This window comes from Eulemur rufifrons, chromosome 8 (assembly GCF_041146395.1).
Source record: "Eulemur rufifrons isolate Redbay chromosome 8, OSU_ERuf_1, whole genome shotgun sequence".
NCBI classification, from domain to species: Eukaryota; Metazoa; Chordata; class Mammalia; order Primates; family Lemuridae; genus Eulemur; species Eulemur rufifrons.
In genome coordinates this window covers 3879564-3900117 of record NC_090990.1, presented here as the reverse complement: position 1 = coordinate 3900117, position 20554 = coordinate 3879564, and the positions used below count along the sequence as shown (strand labels likewise).

The window sequence follows — 20554 nt, the reverse complement described above, 5'->3', positions numbered from 1 at the left end:
GCGGGAGCTTGCCTGTCCCACGTCGGTACTTCCCCAAGTAGGCACCACTGTTCACATAGTAGAAGCTCAGTAAACGTTGACTGGGCTGCACTTCCTGCTACACTCCTTGAAACATACCACCTTGGATTACAGGGCTGTTAACTCCCTAAGGGACTGAAGAGCAGCCCCCAGAGACCGGGCTGTACCCCTTCTTACTGCATGTCTCACATCTGGGGCATAGCCCCGGGCAGGACTGACCCTCAGGAGCCTTCTGGTGTTCCCCGGGGTCGGCCTTGTCTTCAGCAGGGCCTGAGGGCTGGGATCATGCCTGCTTCTCTCCTAGATTCCCCTGGGGACAAGCCCACAAGAGATGGTGTGCTGAGTTGAATAGTGTCCCTCAAATGTTCAGGTCTACCCAGAACCTCAGAATGTGACCTTATTTGGAAATGGGGTCTTTGTGATTAGTAAATTACAGGTGTACAGCAACTGACTGGTGTCTTTGTAAGAAGAGAAAACAGAGACACAGAGACACATGCTGAGAGAAGATGGCCGTGACAGCAGAGGCAGAGATTGGAGTTGACTGCCAGCAGCTACCAGAAGTGGCAAGAAAGAATGCTTCCCCAGGGCCTCGAGCGGGAGAATGGCTCTGTTGGGACCCTGATCTCAGACTTCCAGCCCCCACAGCTGAGAGAGGACACTTTTCCGTTGTAAGGCCCCCAGGCAGTGGCAATCTGTACAGCAGCCACAGGAGACGAAGGAAATGGTCAGGGACAAGCTGTTGACGATGACCACCAGAGGGTCGAACCTCCCACCTTCAACCTGCAGAACCAGCCACCTGATCCCCAAGTGGCTGGGAAGCCAGTCGCGCCGGGGCCGCCTGCCTGCGTTGCCCGAGCTCGGGGCCTCCTCCACAGCATCTGCTTTGCTTCCCGCCCTCACAGCCAGGACCAGGTGCAGAGGCTGCTTCCTCCACCTCTGCAGAGGGGCCAAGCTTCCTCCTAGGTGCCATTCCTCTGCAGGACACCATCTGTGACTGCTGCAAGAAGGCTGGGTGAGGCCCACCCCCAGGGTGACCCACGCCCGGCCACACAAAGCAGCTCCACGCAGATGCATGTGGTGTGGCCCCAGCAGCAAATAGCAGGAAGCCACTTCCCCAGGAAGTATCGGAGCCAGGCCCCTTGGGACCTTGGGACCCCCAGTAGCTAAGATGCTCCCGCCATTCTCACGCACCGCGGAGCTAAGGAAAGCATGCCGACAGAGCACACGAACACCGCCCCCAATCTGTGACGATGTGGACCCCACAGAGAACAAGGGAGACTGATTACAAGGAAGGACCCCGTGCTTTGGAGCAAGGCACCTACGTCAGTGCTTCGACTCCCCCAAAGTGCTCCCGGAGGAAGGTGAGAGGGAGTGGGGGCCCTCAGGCTTTGACTATGGGTGTAATTCCCCACAGCTCCCCGAAGTCAAGACAATCCACCATGTTGTTTCACCTTAAAAATTCTTGTGCATTTTGTATTCTACTCCATAAAACAAACTGTATTTGTTTTAGCAAAATAATGATGTTTTAACAATGAAATTCCTTAATGTTTGCCCCTCCCTCCTCCATCATCTGGGACAAGTGATGCCTTTGGAATTTGTCCTCAGTTTCTGCTTGGCTCTGTGTCACATGTCATGCTGAGGGTGACAGGGAGGTGGGCTGGGTGGGTCTGGGGAGGGAGCCAGCCCAGGAGGCGCCAGCACAGGTACACTCACCAGAATGCCATTAAGGGAGGAAGAAGCATCCAGAGACCTCCCAGGGCCAGTGTCCCAGCTGGAATGGCCTCTCTTGCTGTCCCTGGACTGTACCAGTGGTCACTAGGTCAGTGTGTGATCTCCCAGCTCTGCAGGGTGGAGGCTGGTGCTAAAAACCAGCCTGCAAGGGAGAGGCCAGCAGGACCACAGCCATGTTTCAGGGACAGGCCCTCTTGCAGCTTAGGTGGCAGCTCAGAGGCACTGACAGAGCTGGGGACCACCCCAGCTGCACATCTTACACCTTTTATCCCACCTGATGGCCAGAAGGCCAAACTAGGAGGCCAAATCTTGCCTTTCTTTCTCTCTACTTTCTTATGTGGAAGCGAGACTCTCAGTCTTCCCAGACACCTAACCCAGAGCCAGGCTGCGCCAGAAGTCAGAGGATAACCTTTCTGGCCCCGGTGAGCTGGAGGGGCAGGCTGCCTGGGCGCGTCCATCCTGCCCCAGGGCTTGCACAGAAGCCAGGCCCGTGGATAATGAGGTCTGAGCTCCTAGTCCTTGCTCCTTCTTCTGCATGAGATGACAAGGTCCCTGCCCGACCCCTGAGGCCAGCAGGGGTCCTGCCCAGGAGACCAGCCCAGCCCAGGAAAGCCAAGCTGCAACCATGCCTCACTCCAATCCTTTCACCTGGGCAGGAGGCTCAGTGCCTGAGAAGCAATTGAAAATAGAGCCTAAGTATAAGCGGCTTAGTGGGGTTCTGAGAAGGGGACCAGTGGGGTGGGGGTGAGGACAGGGGGATCCTCAATCTTCTCAACTTGGCCTTGGGGAGAATCAGATGCTGCAAGAAGAGAAAGAACAAGGCACACAGACACTCCACTCACCTTCTCTTCTAGGGACAGGGGTCACTTAAGGGTGTCTCAGTGCCCTTGACCAGGCGAGGGCCTGCCCCACCCCCTCAGCTGGCTCCAGGGCTGCAGTGCTGAACTGCCTGGGTTTGCTCTCTTTGCGCTCCAGTGCAAATGGCCTGGAGTTAGGGCCCAAGAAATTTGTTCTGAATCTGTCCCTTCGGGGAGGGGGTGAAAATGGCCGTTCCCAGAGAGCCCTGGCCAAAGGCAGTGGCCTCTTCCCCACCCTCAGGCCCTCATGCCCCCCCTTTCTAGGACACGCCTTCCACCCTTCGGAGCCTGGCTGACGACGCCTGCTCAGGCTTCAGGTCTCACCAGAAGGGTCACTTCCTCTGTGAAGCCCTCCTGACTACTAGGCTGGATTAAGTTCAGATGTGTCCAGTCTGCACTCACTTAGGCATACATTCTTATGTACTGCAGCCCCCCATGAGCCAGCCCCGTGCTAGGCAACCGGGCTCACAGCAGAGGGCGGGGAGGAGGGGTGGCCCCCTAAGCGCTGCGGCTCCGGATTCCTGGCTCCCAAAGGCTGCGCTCCCCTGCGGTGGCTGCGTCTCCTCCTCTCGCCTCCCCCCATCACTATGCTTGGTCTCCGTCGGGATAGCTGTGCCCCCGCTGAGATTTTGGGGACGTGGCGCCCCTGCGCCGCGGAACTCTCGGCGGGGACGATCGCCCTCCGCTGGGCGGGGCTGCGCAAACAAAAGCCGCGCCGCGGGGACAAAGACTGCGCCGCTTTTGCTGCGGCGAGCTGATTCGCAGCGCTACGGGTCCGTGCCCCTCACCCCTCGCCCGGCCTTTACAATGGCAAACAAATCCAGTTTGTAAGCCACATGAAAGCAAAAATTCTCTTCCCTAAACATGTGCCCCTTCCCGGGACGGCGGAGGGGACAAAGAGCGCACCCCGATGCAGCGGAGGGCCACGACGGGAGGGAAACACAAGCGCACACCCGGAATCAGCGGGGGACAGAGCCCGCGGTGCTGGTGGCCACGCGGCTCACTGGAGGGGGGCTGTCCGGGCTTGGGTCCCGCGGATCCCCGCGCCCCCCCCCCCCGGCTCCCCGCAGTCTTGCTGCAGTGAGAGCGCGCGGCGCCGCCCGCAGTTCCGCGAAGGGCACCCGCATTGCGGCTGCGCGCCAGGCGGGCGGGCGCGCGCGCGTGTGTGCTCACTCGTGTGTGCACGCGCCGCCCGGACGCCGTGCCCCAGTTTGCTGGGCGCCGCAGTCCCCTCGTCCCCGCCCTTCCCCCCACTGCTCCCGCGAGCCCTGGGGAGCCTGTGCCCCGCAGCCGTGGGGGCGGAGGGCCGGCCGGGGAGCCGCAGAGACAGGAGGGGAGGGGAGGGGAGAGGAGGGCTTACCACTGCTCGCTGCTGCAGCATCTGCCCTGACACAAGATGCACCACCAGGCCACGGGGTTGGCTAGAGGCCCGGGGACCCCCGCTCTCCCAGCGCTGCGGCTGGGGTGCTGCCCTCCTCCCCCGTTAGTATTTCTCAGGCTGGTGAGAGGCTGGGAAGGTCTTTGGGTGCGCAAGTCACTTGTATTCATTTAGGGGAAAGGAAGAACCTGGGAAGCTCCACACTTCTCCCTGGCCAGGTGGGGGCCAGGTGGGGCCTGGCAGTTCCTCCTCCCCATCTCCCTTCCCTTTCCTTACTTGAAAGGACACCTGGCCAAGACCAAAGGGAAAAGGTCTTTCAGGAACTTGATCTGTTCTCTGCAGGGCACCTGGGCCGTGGTGGGTGGCAGGCTGGCCTGGTCCAATTCAGCAGGGCGCTCTGTGCTCCCAGCCCAAGCTACTGTGGAGCTAATGTTCCCCTAGTGTGCCCTGGCTGGGGCTGACACAAAACCAACATGGCTCAGACTCCCAGGTCTTGATGCAGGATGGAGGGCGGCACCCCCAAATCCCCAACTTCTGTCATCTCTCCTGTGTATCCTGCAGGGGCAGGGGGTGCTTATTTCAACTCCGAGGCTGCAGAGGTCAGAGCTCAAAGTCCCAGAGGAGAGGGCTGCGGGGAGCAGGTGCCCAGCTTGGTGGCAGGCCTGTCCCCGAGGGCCTGTGGGCCTATGTTTGTCAAGAAGTAGTTATGGCTCTGCTTCCCCCCCCCCCCCCCCCCCGGTCTCTATCACGGCATCCTCCCCTGCAGGTAACCTCTGGGCACAGCTGACTCTCTGGGCTTCCAGGGGGGCCTGCAGATGTTTCCTGTGCTCTGGGGCACGGCCTGGCTGTGACTTTGCTCTCTGAAAAGACCCCATTTTCCAGACGGGGTCCTAGACTAGGCCCAGCATCCTTAGGTCCACCCTAGTGAGGCCGACAGGGTCACTCAGGGAGAGTCAGGGCTCTGCAGAGCTCCCTACTCCAGTCCCCATTTGTTCTGCAAAACTGAAACCGGATTTCCTAAACAGGAGCCCCTGGTCACACTGCCCTTCTCTGTTACATCCTGCTGGTCATCGTCACAGCTCCACCTGGCTCCAGCCTCACCAAGGATGCTGCCAAGGACAGCACAGTGCTCCCAGGCAGCCACTGCCAGGGTGCAGAGCCTGCTGACCTAAAGCCATCTCTGGGAATATCTCCGGAGGGTTTACTGGCCAGGGCAGCTGCCGGCCACCCCCTCACCGCTGGGACAGGGGCTGGATAAGGCCAAGGTTTGCACACTGGGTGGTTCAGGACAGCTGTCTGGGGCATGTCCCTAGGCCAGACAACCTTCAGCAGCCCGCAGCAAGGGGCAGTCTGCAAAGTGAGATGGCGGCAGGGCTGCTGTGGGTGGGGGAGGGGTGCTTAGGGAACTGACCCCTGCAGGGGGCCCAGGCTCAGCTAAGCCAAGACTCCAACATCCAGGGCTGGTGAGGTCTCCGGCAGGGTACCCCACAGACCGTCACCTCTGTGGCTGCCCTGATACTGAAGTCGTCTACAACCATCCCTCCCACCACATCTCCAGTGCAGAGGGCAGCCTGGGTTCAGCCCCTCAGGCCTTGGCCAGCTCAGGGGCCTCCTGAGGCATGCCCGGGTGTGGAAGGGCAGCCTCTGACCCTGGTGTCCCTGCCTGCCTTTGGCAGCTCTTCTCTGCAGAGCCCCTGGTGCCTTGGTGGGCGGGGCCGGGAGGGGGGAGCCGACACTCACCAATCCATGGACAAGGCCAGTGGCTCTTGGAGCCCCTTCCCCTCCTAGGCCAGCAGGTCTTGCCTGCTCCCTTGAACCCACTGGACTCCCTTGTCCTCCACCCTCTGCCACAACCGTGATCCTGGGCTTGTCTCAGAGGCTGTACAGGGCAGAGGTATAAGTACAAACGGCCAAGAAGCAGGCATTTGAGGGCTTCCAGGTTTGGCTAGTTAGCCCTAAAAGGCAGAAGCAGTCAACATGAAGTTCTGGTCGTCCAGGCCTCCAAATCCAAAAGTAGTAGCCCAGGCCTGAGCTGCCTCCCCAGCTTCTTCCGAAAGAGGCCTGGGGTGTGGCAATGGCCCCCAGGAACTCTCTATGCTTCCAGGAAGCCCTGGAAACAGCGCTGGGGGGTGCACAGCAGGTACTTGGACCTTGCTACTTGGGATCTGCCGCAGACGGACCTCTTAAGCTCCCTGAGGGCTTGTTTGGCCAATCAGACCACCCAGCAGCAGTGACAGCCAGAGGCCCAAGCTCACATACTTCATTCTGTCACAGGGAGACCAAGATGAGGGTGGGGCCAGCCAATGGCCAGACACACAGCATGGTGGAGACCCAGCTGGCCCTCCTTCAGCAGACGCTGCACCCCTCCCCGCCCCTTTCTTGGTGCTTACTCTTTTTTCACACCTGTGCACAGGGTCCCCAAGTGTCGCTTTCCCTCAGTGCCTACCAAGGTGACCCAAGCACTGTTCTTACCGTCCAATGACAGCCAGTCGTGCTGGGAGGAAGGGAGCGTGGGCAGGGCCCGAGCTTTGTACTCAAACACCACCGAGTTGGAGATGATCTGGTTGTTGAAGGCAACTTGTAGGGTCACTAGACCAGTGTCATGGGCTGAAAGCAAGAGAAACGGAGGTCAGGCTGAGGGGTGGGTGGCTGGGTATCCTACAGCCGAGTGAACCACACAAGGACCTGGAATGCCCCCTCCCCACTAACCTTGATCGGTTAATGTCCAACCCTCCCCAATCCCAGCCTGTGCCTGCTCATTGCTCAAGACCCAGATGCAATGCTGCTGCTTCTGGGAACCTTTTCCTGTCCCCCCCGCTCCCGAGGCTCAGCCAGGCGTCCTGTCATCAATCCCGTGCCTCTGTACTGTAACTGCCGTGTGCCCCTCTGCTCCGTGGTGAGGGCCGGGACGGGTGCTCAGTGCAGACTGACTGAGCGAATGAATGAACACTTCCCTACCCCAGCCCATGGCTGGTTAACTTCTCCCCTCTTCTCATCCATCCTAGGTGGGTTCAGGTACGACATTTGCTTTGGACTTCTTTGTGCTTCTATCTGTTTCACCTTTTTCTATGAGCTTGTCCTGACTCGGTGAAGGCGACATCCCGCGTATTTTTAGAAGTTCTTCTGCCTCCTGGATGAAAGTAAGAGCTTTGGCTGTGCCTCTCTTTGTCTGGTCCCAGCCAGGGTGGGACGCTTTGGACCCAGTGGGTGCTGAGCCAGGGGTGCTGGGGCCAAGGTTGAACCTCCCTCCAGTGGCAGAGAGGAAGCTCTGGGAAGGCAGGGCTCTGTGGGTCTCAGTGGCTGCTGTGGCCCCTACACAGGACTCAGCCAATACCCTGCATGCTGAATACCCTGGTCTCACCATGAGCAAGAGGGAGCCAGCCACTGGGGGAAGCCTGCTTCAGTACAGGCATTGAGGCTGCCACTACCTGGTTCCCGTCGATATCCTGGGGGCTGTCCTTAGGCCCACAGAGGTGGCCCAGGGGGACGGTGGCTGTGCAGACTGCCCTGCCTCGTCAGGCCACATACCCTGGTAGACGTCAGGGTTATGTGTCCTCTGCCCTGCTTTTCCGGAACACCAGATCCGGACACCCAGGGCCTTCCCAGTACAGATTTACAGGGAGGACACACACGGGGATCGCATTACTGTTTGGGCTCTTGGTTTTCAGAAGCTTACAGACTCGGGGACGCTGTCCAAGTCAGCCTCTGCCTGGGACAGAGGAAAGCTGCAGCTTCCCTCTGCGGCCCTCTGCTGCAGACCCCACTTCCGGTGGAAAACCAATTCATCTCCCAGCAGCCCCTGTCCATCCAGGTGTACGTAGTAACACAGCAGCCATCCTGCCATTGTCCCTAGAGCAGGCCTTTGGGGGTCACTGCCCAAGGGTGCGCAGGGCTTTTTCCCCTGTGCTCTCCACCCTGGCTCACCGCCTCAGCTCCAGGTCACAGCCTGAACCAGTGGGCTCCATGGTGAAGTCACCTAGGACCTCAGAGGAGCCTGGGCAGGGATCTCCAGCCAAGTTCAGAACCTCCCGCAGCTCTGACAGCGTCCCTGGGCAGTTTTCCAAGCTTGTGGTCGCAGGCCTCCCTGGGGGATTTGCCTGGTTTACCAACAGGAAGGACAGGCGGCCAGCGCACACCTCTCTGCACCCATCAGCGCTGGGCCTCTCCGCAGTGGGAGGCCAGCCCGGGGAAGCTCACGGCTTCCCTGGGACTAGACGTCCCAGCTGCAGGGCCCTTCTCAACTGCTGCTCCTCTTCCACTGCCTCCTGGCACTTGCACAGCCTGCTGGAATGGCGGCAGACTCCAGGGCATTCCTCCCTTCCCCAGAGAGACGGGGCAGAGGGGACCTATCGGGGTCTCCCGGGTCCCGGCCTAGCAGCCCGTCTCACCCAGGTCCATCACACAGGAGGCTTCCTTGACTTATTCGCTCCAGCAGCGAGTCCTGCGTCCATAGTCTCTCTCCACCCCCACTGCTGCAACCCACGCTGCTGTCACTTATCGCCAGACTCCTGCACTAGCTTCCTGCTGAAGGCAGTGTCAGCACACCTGAGACCTGTTCTTGCTGGGACGGTGTCAGGGGCCATGTTCCCACACCCCTAAGGAAACTAGTGGGAGTGTGGTGCCCAAGGGAGTTCTCCTTAAGCACAGAAAGATCATCCCTCTGTCCTCTCCCGGTGGCTTCCCTGCTTCTGTTCCTCCTCCCTGTGATCCGTTCTCCCACACGCCCAGAATCATCTTTTAAAGACATGATTTAGATGGAGCCACTCCCACACTTAAAACTAATGGCTTCCCATTGCAAGTAAGAGCAAACTGAACTCCTTTGATTTGGTTTTGTTCCTTGCCATTGCTTCCAACCTGACCATGTTCAACCCCCCGACCCCGCTAACTGTCCTGCTGCCTGCGTGCGGCCTCCCCTTGCTGAACCTCTTCCTACCTCAGGGCCTTCGCACTTCTTTGCCCTCTACCTGGCCTGCATGCTTTTCCTGCCCCAGCCTGTGAGAGGCCTTCCCTCGTCAGTGTATGGAAGGAAGCTCCCTCTTCCCAAGCTACTCCGTCACATTGCCATGTTCTACTGTCGTGATCCAGCTCCACAGTTATCTCGCTTGTTTCCTCATTGTCTTCTGGCTCCCTGCAGCAGAATGTTTGCTCATGCGAGCTGGGTCGGGGTCTGTCTTGATCTTTCTGCCCAGTGCCAAGGTTACGGCCTGGCATGTTATTGCCACTCAATAACTATTTGTTGAATAAACCACTTCAAAACGCACATCTTCACCTCATTTTGCATTTCATCTTTTGCCTTTGGTGACCTGCTAGGCATCCAGGGTGGGGCTGCCGGCAAAATCTCCTTGGTAGGTTCCTGTAGCTTCTCTGGAGCCCGGCTGCCTCCCTCCCTAGCACTCCACCTTAGGTCAGTGCCCGGACATGGTGGACTCCTTCCTGCACCTGCAGCGCCCCTGGAGTCTTGCAGAAGACAGATGCCATGCCTGTGTGTCTCCTGCTGGCAGCCATGGTGTGGGAGCTGCCCAGGCAGGACCCTGCTCCCAGTCAGGGCCGAGACACCCCATCTGTTTTGCTTGGGCAGGTCAGCCGGGCCGGTGGGCAGCAGCCGTTTGTGCCGCCTGTGCCCCCTCCTCCGAGGCATTCCCGGCCCCAATGCGGCCGACTGGTGCTCACAAGCCTCTGAGCTCTTCATTTTGGTGAGGCCAGTTTGGTTCTGGCTTCAGGTGCTCTTCCTTCCAGCTCAGCCCCAGATTCCCCCGGGGAGACTGAGAGCTGATGTCCCCGGGCAGCCTGCATTGTCTCCTGGGGCAGTGGTTGGTTTGTGTGACCTGCTCCTCCCTGGGCTGGGAGCTCCCTGGGACTAGGGCCCCAGCCAGGGCCTGGGTCTTATTCTTAGCTCCATTCCAGGCACTTACTCAGTGCAGAGCAAGCAGGGGCTGCTCTAGAACTATCTGGCAAATGAGAAAATGAATGAATGAGTGAGTGAGTGAGTGAGTGAATACATCCAGTGCTGTGTTACAAGCGATGTGTTTCAATTTGGGCCTTGAAACAGAGATGTCCAAAGGAAACCCCTTTGCGGGATTAGCTGTGAAACAGAATGGCGCTCTAGCGGAGGGGCCCAGCTCTCAGTCTGCCTCGAGCCTGTGGCTTCTGGTTCCTGGGTCCAGACTCACTGTATCTAACACAATGAGCCCGAATGACTGGGCAGAGGCTCTGCCTGCCAGCTCTGGGACCAGAACTGCCTGCTGAGACCCCAGCAGCTCTGGTACCTGCTCCACATCCCCCTTGGGAACCAAAGCTAAGGCCTCATTAATGGGACACTTTCGCAAGCTGAGCATCTGAGCCAGGTGCTTCAGGAACCTTCTTTTACTTAATGCTGTCACCGTCTGGTAGGCAGTTTTCAAAGATGTAGAAATTGAGGCGCAGAGAGGTCAACCACTGAGCTAAAGTCACATGGGTGGTTTCTGGCTGATCCGGGATGGACCCAGGTGTGACTGACTCCAGCCCCAAGATTCTGTAGGTCCTGACCTGGGACATGGTCCAGAGTAACACGCCGGCCAGTGCTCTTTTTTCGGAGGGGTCAGATAACTGAGGACAGGCCTGAACAGCCCTGCCCTGGGGCTTCAGCCAGACAAGAACCAGGAACAGGAAGTGGCATCTATTTTTAGGCCAAGCGAGCCCCATTCCAGCAGCAGGTGATGAGTGGTCTGTTTAATGACACGCAGCCCTCTCCCCCAGCCCTGCGGGGCAGGGACTGCATTAGCCCTGCACAGCCCTGCACTGTGACAGGCTGACCGCAGCCTGGCTTCCTGCTGATTGTGCCCCAGGCCCAGCAGGGCTGCTGGGAGCCAAGGGGGCTGGGTTGGCCCTCCGGAGCCAGCCAGGCAGGGAGGGGACAGGGCCAGCAGGGGTTGGGGCTTCCCTGGATGTTTGTGGTGAAGGAGGTGCTGGGGTCAAGAAGAGACCTAGCACATGAGGCCGGCCCCTGGAGTTGAGATTCCCGCTCTGGGGGCTGCAAGGGGCAATTGATAGGGAGAAGGAAGAATGCTCTGTATGAGCTCGGGAGCCCCAAGCTGGGCACAAAGTTCAAAGAGGGACAGATGGCTGGGCTGGCCAAGGTTCAGGTTGGCTAGGAGAACCCTGGGGACCTCAGCTCCCACTTCTCTCCCCTGTGCCTGGCCTTCTCCATGGAGCATTCCCCTCTCCTCTGCATGCTCCATGGCTTTGCATGACAGGGGTGGGTCCCTCTGCCGTCCATTGCCCTAGCCTCGGCTGTTTCTCCCGCTCATTGCTGGGGCCAGCTGGACAGGCTGTCCCTAGAGCTCTTGATGCGTGGCTAGCTCAGCCCAGGGGTCCTTCTGACACCAGCCCAGGGAGCAGAATGCATGAGCTTTAGAAACTCATTCATTCCTCCACAAATATCCATCCTTCTCTGTGACATGCTGACACTTTGGTAGCCCCAGGGGTACAATGGTGACCAACAAAGACACAGTCCCTGTCCTTATGAAGCAGACAGCCAGTGGGGAGGTAGCGATGACCAGCGGTCACGGAGTTGACTGGAGAGGGACGCCAGGCCATGCTAAGTAGATAACAAGGAAGCCCTAGGGGAGGGGAGAGTGTCAGAGCCACAAGGGACAGCACAGAGGGACTCCTGGCTAGGTGTCTTGGGGAGGGGTCATTGAGTCCCCAAATTAGAAGCAAATTGTGTGCATGTGCCTTTTTCTGGGCACAGGGTAGGTGGCTTAATTAAATTCTCAAAGGAGTTTGTGCTGATTATTTTTAGTTTGACACCCCCTGACCCCACTCCTCCGTTCACCCCTGTAAAGCTTTCTCCATCCCTCTACAACCTGCTGTGTGTCCCAGGGGGATGGAGCCTGCAGACTGCATCACCTGGGCTCTCCTGGCACTGGTTGGCTTGGGCCATGCAGGCACGGGCAGGAGGAGGAGGAGGAGGCCTGCCTTGCTGCAGGGGTGGCTCTGGCTGCAGGAGCTCCTGTCCCGGCTCTTGGCAGCTCTAGTAATCCTTCAGGCTGAGGACAGCAACAGCTTCCTGCTGTGGCCATTCCTGAGTATATCACCTGGTTACCCTGCCCTAAATAGTGTCCTCATCACATGCTCTTCAAAATGCCAGCTGAATGTGCCTGTGCCCGTGTCTGATGGGGGCCCACGGGCCAGAACAGATGACATTCTAATAGACTATCTGGGAGCTACTTCTTCACAGCTGAGGAAACCGAGGCCTAGAGCAATGACACAACTAGCTCAAGGTCACCCCAAGGCCGACTCTGAGTCCAGAGCTCCTCAGCCCCCACACCCTGCGGGGAGCAGCCGTCTCACCTGGGCAGTAGCAGCGCAGCACCCCGGGCTGAATCAAGGATGCAGGCACTGAGATCTGGTCAAACAGGCAGCTGTAGTTATTGCTGGCTTCTTGCCACGGGCCTGTGATGAGGACCTTCACTCCTCCCTGGAGGGCACAGAGAGAGGGACAGAGATGGTGTGTGAGCCACTGAGGGAGGCAGCACAGGGAGGGCCCCTGTGCCACACTGCTCAGATGGGGGTCTGCTCCCCTCCCCCACATGCTGGTCAGACACGCAGATTCCCAGGCCCTTGCCCCAGGGATTCTAGTAAGCCCAGACTCTGGAGAACCGCTGCTCCAGGGCTGAGCCAGGGCTGCTGCAGGACTAGGTTGGGGGGGGGGTGGGGGGGAGGGGCTCACAGCTCCCCTCCCCCACCCGCAGGAAGCCCCAGGTGCCTTTTCAGCATGGGGCCGGCAGTTCCACCCTGACCCGCTCCTGCACAATTTGCACAGTTTTCAAACTGTTTCAGCCCACGATGCCCCTGGGAACTGGCCAGGTGGGAGCCCTGGAAGGAAGCGGAGGAAAGAGAGGAGACCTGCTGTCACTTGCTCGTGAACAGACTGAAGGAACTTTTGAAAACAGGGCTGGGCATCTGAGCGTCAGCCCAGGGAACAGAAGTTCTTGTGGGGACTTGAGGGGAGCCCCGGGAGCCCCAGGGTGTGGCAATGGCAAGGGAGGGGGCCAGAAAGGGAAGGCATGAAGAACTCTATTAGAAACCGAACCGCAGGGGAGAAGGGCGGGGCTGGAGAGGCTGAGACTGCCTGGAGCCGAGTGTGGGGTCAGGGCTGGGGGCTGGGATGGAGTGGGGACTGGACACTGGGGCCACCTCTGTGCTGAGCCATCGAGGGCACCTGCTGTGTGCCACCGCGGGCCAGCAAGTCCGGCCCCCGCGTCCCACAAGCAGACAAAGATTGTGCAGCCTGGCTGGGAGGGGCCTGGACGACCTTCCTCAGCTCCAGGGGAAAGGACCCGGCCCCCAGGGACCCCCGAGGCGCCCAAGGGCAGGAGAGCATCAGGAGGCTCCGCACTCCCCGACCTCCAGCTCAGTAGAGCACAGGGCGACCCCACGCCCCGTGCCCCCGGGCATCCTGTGTCCTGGCCATTGTTCCCGCTTGGTGACTACTGAAAGGGCGCTTCCTCTCCCTCCAGCAGGTCTGAGGTGGACGATGCGTTCTAGGTCCCCTACTTACAGCGCAGCTGGGAACAGGGGCTGGTCACTCAGAGTGCAGAGGGTGGGGCCGCTGGCCTCTCTGGCTGTCCTGGCTAACCTTGGGCGGACCCACCCCCGAGGCGCCATCCACCCCACCCCCAAACCAGTAAACACCTTTGCCTGCAGGGGGGCGGCAGCTGCGCAGGTCAGGGGGAGACCGCCACCTAGTGCCCAGGCTGGAGAAGGCGCGAGGCGCGCCTGGAGACTGGCGGCGGGGCGTGCGGAGCCCCCGGAGCCCCCTCCCCACCGAGCCCTCCTGCGGCTGCCGAAGCCACTCAGTCCTGCTCGGCCTCTCGCGAGCACTGGCCCAGCCCTGCCCCGGAGGGAGCTCCAGCCTCCACAAGAGCTTGCTCCTGATTCTCCCCACAGTGTTCCCGGAACCCAGACCTGGCCAAGGGGTGGCCTGGGGGCCTCCTGGGGGGCGGTGCAGGGAGATGTTTCCAGGGATGAGGTGGAAGTGGCTCCTACTTCTACAACTGATGGGCCTCTGCCAGGCTGGACGCGGTTCCACCGGGGCTGGGATGGCTTTGGAGGGGTCACTTCACTGCTAGGTAACCAAAGCTTGGGGGCAGTGGAGACAGCTCAGGACCAGGAGCCAAAAGCAGGAGGTCTGCCCCTGCCCTCCAGTAGCTGTGTGTCCTAAGGCAAGTGGCCCGACCTCTCTGGGTGGCATTTGATCTCTAGGGGCCCTTGTGGCCCTAGCATTCCTGGTTCTGATACACTGCTCCCTGGTGAGATTTGGAGCTCCATGGATGTGGGGGTGAGCAGGGTAGGTGCCTGGCTGGGAGCAGTGCCAGGTGGACAGGTGGAGCTCAACTTTGGGATGTCTGGAAGCACCAGAAAGCCAGCTCAGGGCATCCTCCTCCCTGGATCCTGGGAAGTGGAAGAGCAGCGGCTTCAAAAGGCCACAGACAGTTACGATGTGAGGAAAAAGGGAAAAAAATAACCCCAATCAACAGCGGCTAGCGTGAAGCTGGGGCTGCGGTGGGGAACAAAGAACCGCAGAAATTACTGGAGAACATCAGGACCTTCTCCATGGAAACCGCTGCAGGACGGCTCAGCATCCATCAGTTCAGGGGATGGTTCCCATGGCAACGGCTCGCCTGGCTGCACTGAATCGCTTGTGACGTGCTTGCCTGACGGCTTTAATTGCAGCCTCCCCTGCCTGCTGCGGCAGGAGTGTCAGTGGCGGGAGATGACGAAGGAGGGTGTGGGGGCGGGGAGGGAGCACTAAATGCCATCTGAGGTCTCTATGCCGAGTCCTGAGAGTCCAGATTTCTGATGCAGCCAGGGCAGATGGTGCGGCATAGGCGCCTCTGGGGTGGGTGTGTGTGTGTGTGTGTGTGTGTGTTGGCAACCAGCTGCAGCTGCAGGTGAAGGGTGGACAGAGCACAGGAGAAATGCGAGCAGCCCACGGGAGGGAGGGACACTCAGAAGAGACAGCAAGGTGGCCCGGCCACAGCATTCCTGTAGCATGGATGCCCGGGAACCATCCAGGTTTAGACCTGGGTGGGGGCTCTGGGCGACCATTTAGCCTCACCCCATATTTGCAGACTGGGAAACAATGCCTGGGCCTTCATACCTGGCCACAGAGCCCTCCCCGGGCTTGGCCAACCCTGGCTAGAGCAGGCTCCCTATGCAGGAGGCAAGCAGACTGGACGAGGGGCAAACGGGGGCCTGGGAGGGGAGAGGAGCATCAGGGGAGAAGGTGCTCTTTCCTGCAGAACCAAGGCAGGGTGGCATCTGCTGTGGCCCGGGGACAGTGGCCTGGGCGGGAGAGGACAGCAAGGGGGAAGGGGCAGGTCACTCTAAGGCCTCACTGTGCGACCATGTTGGGCCCCAAAGGGCCCAGCAGGCTGGCATCTGTGCATTTTGCAAGTCAAATTGAATTAGAGCCGCTTTTGTTTCTGGGTAACTGGAAGGATCCAGAGCTGGAAAACCAGAGTGGGACGCTCCCTCCGCCAGGCCGCCAGGCCGCCATTGCTTTTCCTGTTCCTGGGCCGCCCTCGTGTGGTGAGCTGCTGAACTGACTTTCTCCAAGAGTTCCGGGATCCTCAGGCCGGTAAAGAGCGGAGAGAGCCAGGCCTGCCAAGGTCCTGCTGTGCCTGCCAGGCCCAAGGGGGCTGGAGTGCTGCCTGGGAGCCGGCCCAGGGACCTGCGCTCACAGGCCAGGGCCCCAGGGAGAGAGGGGGTCCTCCTCCCACCTCCTAGCTCCTGCAAGACTTGGGCTCCAGGGAGCCTCTAAGCATCCCAAGGACCAAATCTCGCAGGTCCTAGGACTTGGAGTGCTTCAAGGCCACCTCCTGTCACCCATTTAAGACAGTCAGGCCTCAAGGAGTCAGGACCAGAGGACAGCTCCGACCTTCCCAGTACACACCAGTCCGAGCACAACTCCCATCCTTTTTTTGCTTTCTTAAGCCCTGTGGACTTGAGAGAGAGCAGACACCCAGCTGGCCTTTGTGGGGGTTGGGGAACTGTGGTGGACACTGTGACGATGCCACTGAGCTCAGTGTCACTGACAGGAACAGGGGTCAGAAACAGGGTCATGCTGGGCCACACCCGGAGTAAGCCAGGCCGGGTCCTGCTGGGCTCTAACTAAGGGGGTTGGGACCAAGCGGACTGAAGCGGCAGGCGCTGCGCTGAGCACTTTCCTCACTTAGTCCTCACAGCATGCCAAGGAGGTATTGTTGCTCCAATTCTAGAGACAGGAAAGGAAAGGTGACTTTGCCCGAGGTCACTGGGTAGTAAGTGTGGAGCCTGGATTTGAATCCAGACCGGCCAGCCCAACCCTCTGCTGCTAACCGTGTACATCTGCAGCTGCCTCTTGATTTTCCTGAACAGGCTGTGCACAGACACAGTGCACGGGCAGCAACTGGTCTGTCTAGACACCTGTCTTGGTTCAGGCTGCTCCTGTCCCAAGGCTGGGCCACTACCTGGGCTGATGTAGAATCTGAGAACTGGCAGGGGGGCAGGGGGGCAGGGGGCCATTTGCGTACAGATTTTCTTAACTCTGGCAGAAGGGTAGGAGGAAGCCCTCCCTGGGTGCTCTGCAGCAGCCGTCGCCCTGGCTTCCAGGGAACGTGGCACTGGAACTGCGGCAGCCACGGGCAGCCACCTCCCAGGGTGCAAGTGTCCGATCAGGCCCCGAGGTAGACGTGTTGCTTCCCGAGCACCTGAGGGACAGGTTGGGGGGAGGGTCAGAGGGCACGTGTCCGTGAGCTGTGGGACATTTAGGGCAAGTCTAGACCACTTTGTCTCTTTCCTGTACTTTTCTGCTCTAGAGAAAAAGCAAAGATTCCTCCTTAAAAACTTGTGCCCCTGCGGCGAGACATCCTATTCTTTGGAGCAATGGTTCTCAAAGGAGGAGTCACAGGTTGGGCTGCTGCGTCACATGACATGCGCTGATTTTGCAGAGGGTCAGACTGACTTAAAAAGAATCTTAAGGGTGACTTCAGACGCTGCGCCCTATTCAGCGTTGATGAGAGGTTTTTGTTTGTTCTTGTTTGGCTTAGTGAAGCAAAACAAGAGCAGAGATACGCATGAGCTATGATTTTCAAATGTTTTTAGCAGGCCTAGGACCCATCTTAAAAAAAAAAAAAAAAAAAAAGCAAAGCAAAACACAGGTAGACTCTTAACATATAAGCCAAGAAATAGCAGACTGCTCTGGCCAGAGCTGCAGTGGCAGGGGGACGTTTGCCTCCAAGGACACCCTGACTTCAAAGCTACTTGCTCCAGTGAAGTCTGAGAACCACTGCGTGAGAGCCGGAGGTATTCCAAGTGCCCTGGGGATGGAGGGACAGGAAAGCTTTGTCTTTATGGTCCAGAGCTTCACCCCAAGGGCAGCCGCATGCAGTGAGCTTCCCTGAGCTGCGTGACTGCACAGGGGCAGGTGACAGGAGCGGCAGCTGCTTACCTCTGGGTAAGACCACTCTGGGGAGTAGTCAGTCACCATGAACACCCGTCCACTCTGCTGCAGCATCCCCAGGGTGCCCTGGGCAGAGGCGGCCGAGACCACCTCTGCGACGTGCATGTAGGCCATGGTGCTGGCCCCGGCCTCCGCGCTGCTCAGCTGCAGGCTCCCCTGCTGGGGGCTGCAGCAGGGGATGCACATTTCCGCCTGGGTGAAGGGGGCGCGCGCCCCGTCTTCTGACTGTGAGAGCGCCGCGCTGTCCCCCGACACCAGCTGGTGCCCATAGATGGTGCTGCTGCCCCCCTCTACGGAGATGAAGTCATTGATCAGGTCGGAGAACTGGTTGCTGAAGGAGATATCAAAGTGGTCCAGGCTGAGCTCCATGTTGGAGGCATTGCCAAGGCTGGGCTGGGCCACCGGGTAGAGTCCCTGCACCACGTTGCCCGGGAGGATGGGGACACCACCAGCGCTGCGGATCACCCCGTTGGTCTCGGGCTGCAGGTAGTGCTCAGAGCTACAGGCCTGCAGCTCCCCAGACTTGAGGAGGACCTCGCCCCCTTCCGCTGCCTGCGAGGTCTCCATGGTGACCTCCCCTTCCGCCGTCATGGCCTGGAAGTTGGCCTGGAACTGCATGAGGTGGAGGGAGGAGGTGGACTCTATCCGCGTCTCCACGTGGCCACTGCAAGAGCTGGTCTGGGACGAGGCCTCCGTTTTCACCGTGGGCATCACAAAGGTGCCCCCAGAGTCACTCAGGCTGCTATGGGCGTTCTGCTCGAGGGGGAGGGGTTTGCTGGCGTCCTGCAGGAAGAAGCTGGGAGAAGGGGTCTGGTGGATGTGGGGGCTGTGGCCTGTCTGGCTGAAGCTGGATGTGTAGTCCTTGTTGGAGTCTATGGCACTGAAGTCCATCTGCTCTAGGGTGGTGCTGGGACTCAGGCCACCACCCGATGGCAGGAGGCTGGAGCCGGCGGTCAGGGTGAGGGAGCTGGACGCCGTGGCCGCCGCGGAGGAGGAGTACGCTTCTTTGGCCATCTGCTGCTCGAAAGAGGTGTCCTCAGTCTTAATCTCCTTGGTGAGGACGGTGGTGAAGCTGAAGCTCCTCTCCACCGGCGGCGAGTGCCGGATGTTGGTGTTGACCATCTCGGCTTTCAGGCCTCCGCCCCCATACGTCTGGCCCTGCTTTGGGTTATTGAGGAAACAGTCGGGGTCAAAGTTCATGGTGGTTTCGGGAATCTTCCGGCCACCATCGAGGGTGGTGGAGAGGACCAACTCCTCGGACACGTTGGTGGGCAGCATCGACAGGCTTTCCGAGCTGCCCGTGGTGGGGAAGGCGAACTTGTGGCCGTCGGAGCTCACGGCCAGGACCAGGCCCTGAGAGGCGTCGGGTGAGAGGAGGTGGTGGTTGGGGCCGGCGGTGGGGGACATGGTATACACAGCCTCGTTGGTGACCTCCGACATGAACACCGTGGCGCTTTGGGACAAGCTCCCCATCACAGAGGCCACTGCCATGCTGGACACGCCGGTGACCACAGGGCTGTCCACCATGTCCGGGTCGCTGTTGAGCCCGCTGCTGATGGACACGGGGGAGCTCTGGGTGGTGTCGGGGACCTCCACCTGGTTGGTGGAGGAGACCTCGGTGCTGTTCTGGTGCAGCAGCACGGGCTTGGCCACCTTGCCATTCCTCTTCTCGCGGCCCGAGCCCTTGCTGTGGCTGTGCTCGTGCTTGCCCTCGGACACGTCATTGTGCTGCACCTCGGAGTGGCTCCCATACCCCCCTGTCCGTGGCTCAACCTTTGGCGAGATGATACGGTGTTTGGCACTGTTACACTTGTGATGCACGCTGCTGCCTGCTCCTGCGGAGATCAGAGCACAGCACACACGCACCCACACGCCCACACGCCCACACATGCACACACACATGCACACGCAAACAGACAGTCAGAGCTGGGACTTCGGCGGACCCTGCCTCTGAGCAGCTGGGGCCCCTAGCAAAGTCCAGGCCCCACCCTGTAGACACTCAGGGTCTCAGACCCACTTACCCCAAGCCCTGGGGCTCTTCTGTTCCCTATGTGACAATCCCTTAAAGATGAGGGGGGCTTTATCTTTGGTACTCTTTTCCTATAGGCATAGTAGCGTCCCAGCATGGGGGAGGTCAGGATGGAGAAAGTGGGGAGAATGCCACCATCCAGGAAAGTCCCCTCCACTGCCAGAGACAGACACCACTCACCGGGAAGGGCTCTTGCTGGCCAGAAGGGCTCAGCCCAGGGGTGGTGGCCATGTCCCCCCACCCCCAACTTCCCACGCCTATTCAGTGTTTCAGGAAGCCCTGTCCTTCGGCTACTCCGGTCGGGAGCCACCGTGGGGATGGGAGCCAGCAGTGGGTGGGGGTGGGGAGGACGCCCTCTCTGGATCAGCTCTCAGGCCCCAGGGCCAAAGAGGGCTCCGAATCCCGCCCCAGAACCGGGTATGAGACCGGGCCTGTCCTCAGCTCCCTGGGGGACAAGAGCCCTTCTAAGTCCTACGCAAGAGTGAAGCCCCAACCCTCTCTGTTCAGAGGCAGGAAAGAGAAACCCTCAGGAGCTGAGCGTTTCTGAGCTCTGGCGAGTCCCTCCTGCAGCTGCGCCGGACCGGCAGGCCGGGACGGCTTTTCTCTCCCACTCCAGCTAATATTTTCATTATTTTCATTCCATCTGATAAGGGTCACTTTGCTTTTGATAAAAGGGTGAATTCTCCCCGATCCTGTTACAGCCTCACCACCAAGATTCCTAAATGCATGAAGACTTCACAGAGAAGTGACACGACCCTCTAATGGAAATATCTAATTAAGGCAGCCAGGGGAGTGGAGAACGCACATTTCAAAGAGCAAACACCATTATCAGAGAAACAGACACATTAGGACGGAGAGAGTGGGACGCTTTATGTTCTTGGAGGAGACAGAGGTTAAGAAAGAGCTGGACCATGTGTGGTCCCATTGACTCAGGGCAGATCTCCCAGAACCCCCTGGGCCCAGGACCGGGGCTCCTGCTGCAGATGCCAAGGATGTGGGCCCTGGCAGGCCCCTGCGGTGGGCGGACAGAGGCCCCGGGACCCCAGATCTCCTCA

General features: G+C 59.6%; 1 protein-coding gene across 11 annotated transcripts in view; it reads right to left on the bottom strand.

Annotated features, from left to right (window-relative positions):
* The window catches only part of CAMTA1 (calmodulin binding transcription activator 1), an 830964-nt gene that overhangs the window by 71213 nt on the left and 739197 nt on the right, over window positions 1-20554 (bottom strand). For 8 of the 11 annotated variants that reach the window (XM_069477299.1, XM_069477301.1, XM_069477302.1 and 5 more), the window contains 3 exons: window positions 17459-19305; window positions 12316-12442; window positions 6457-6591 (listed from right to left, as the gene is read on the bottom strand). In XM_069477299.1, the coding sequence (XP_069333400.1) occupies window positions 6457-6591; window positions 12316-12442; window positions 17459-19305 (2109 nt within the window). Of the gene's footprint in view, window positions 1-6456; window positions 6592-12315; window positions 12443-17458; window positions 19306-20554 lie in introns of those variants that run through there. The other 3 variants (XM_069477306.1, XM_069477309.1, XM_069477308.1) reach the window with 2 other exon arrangements.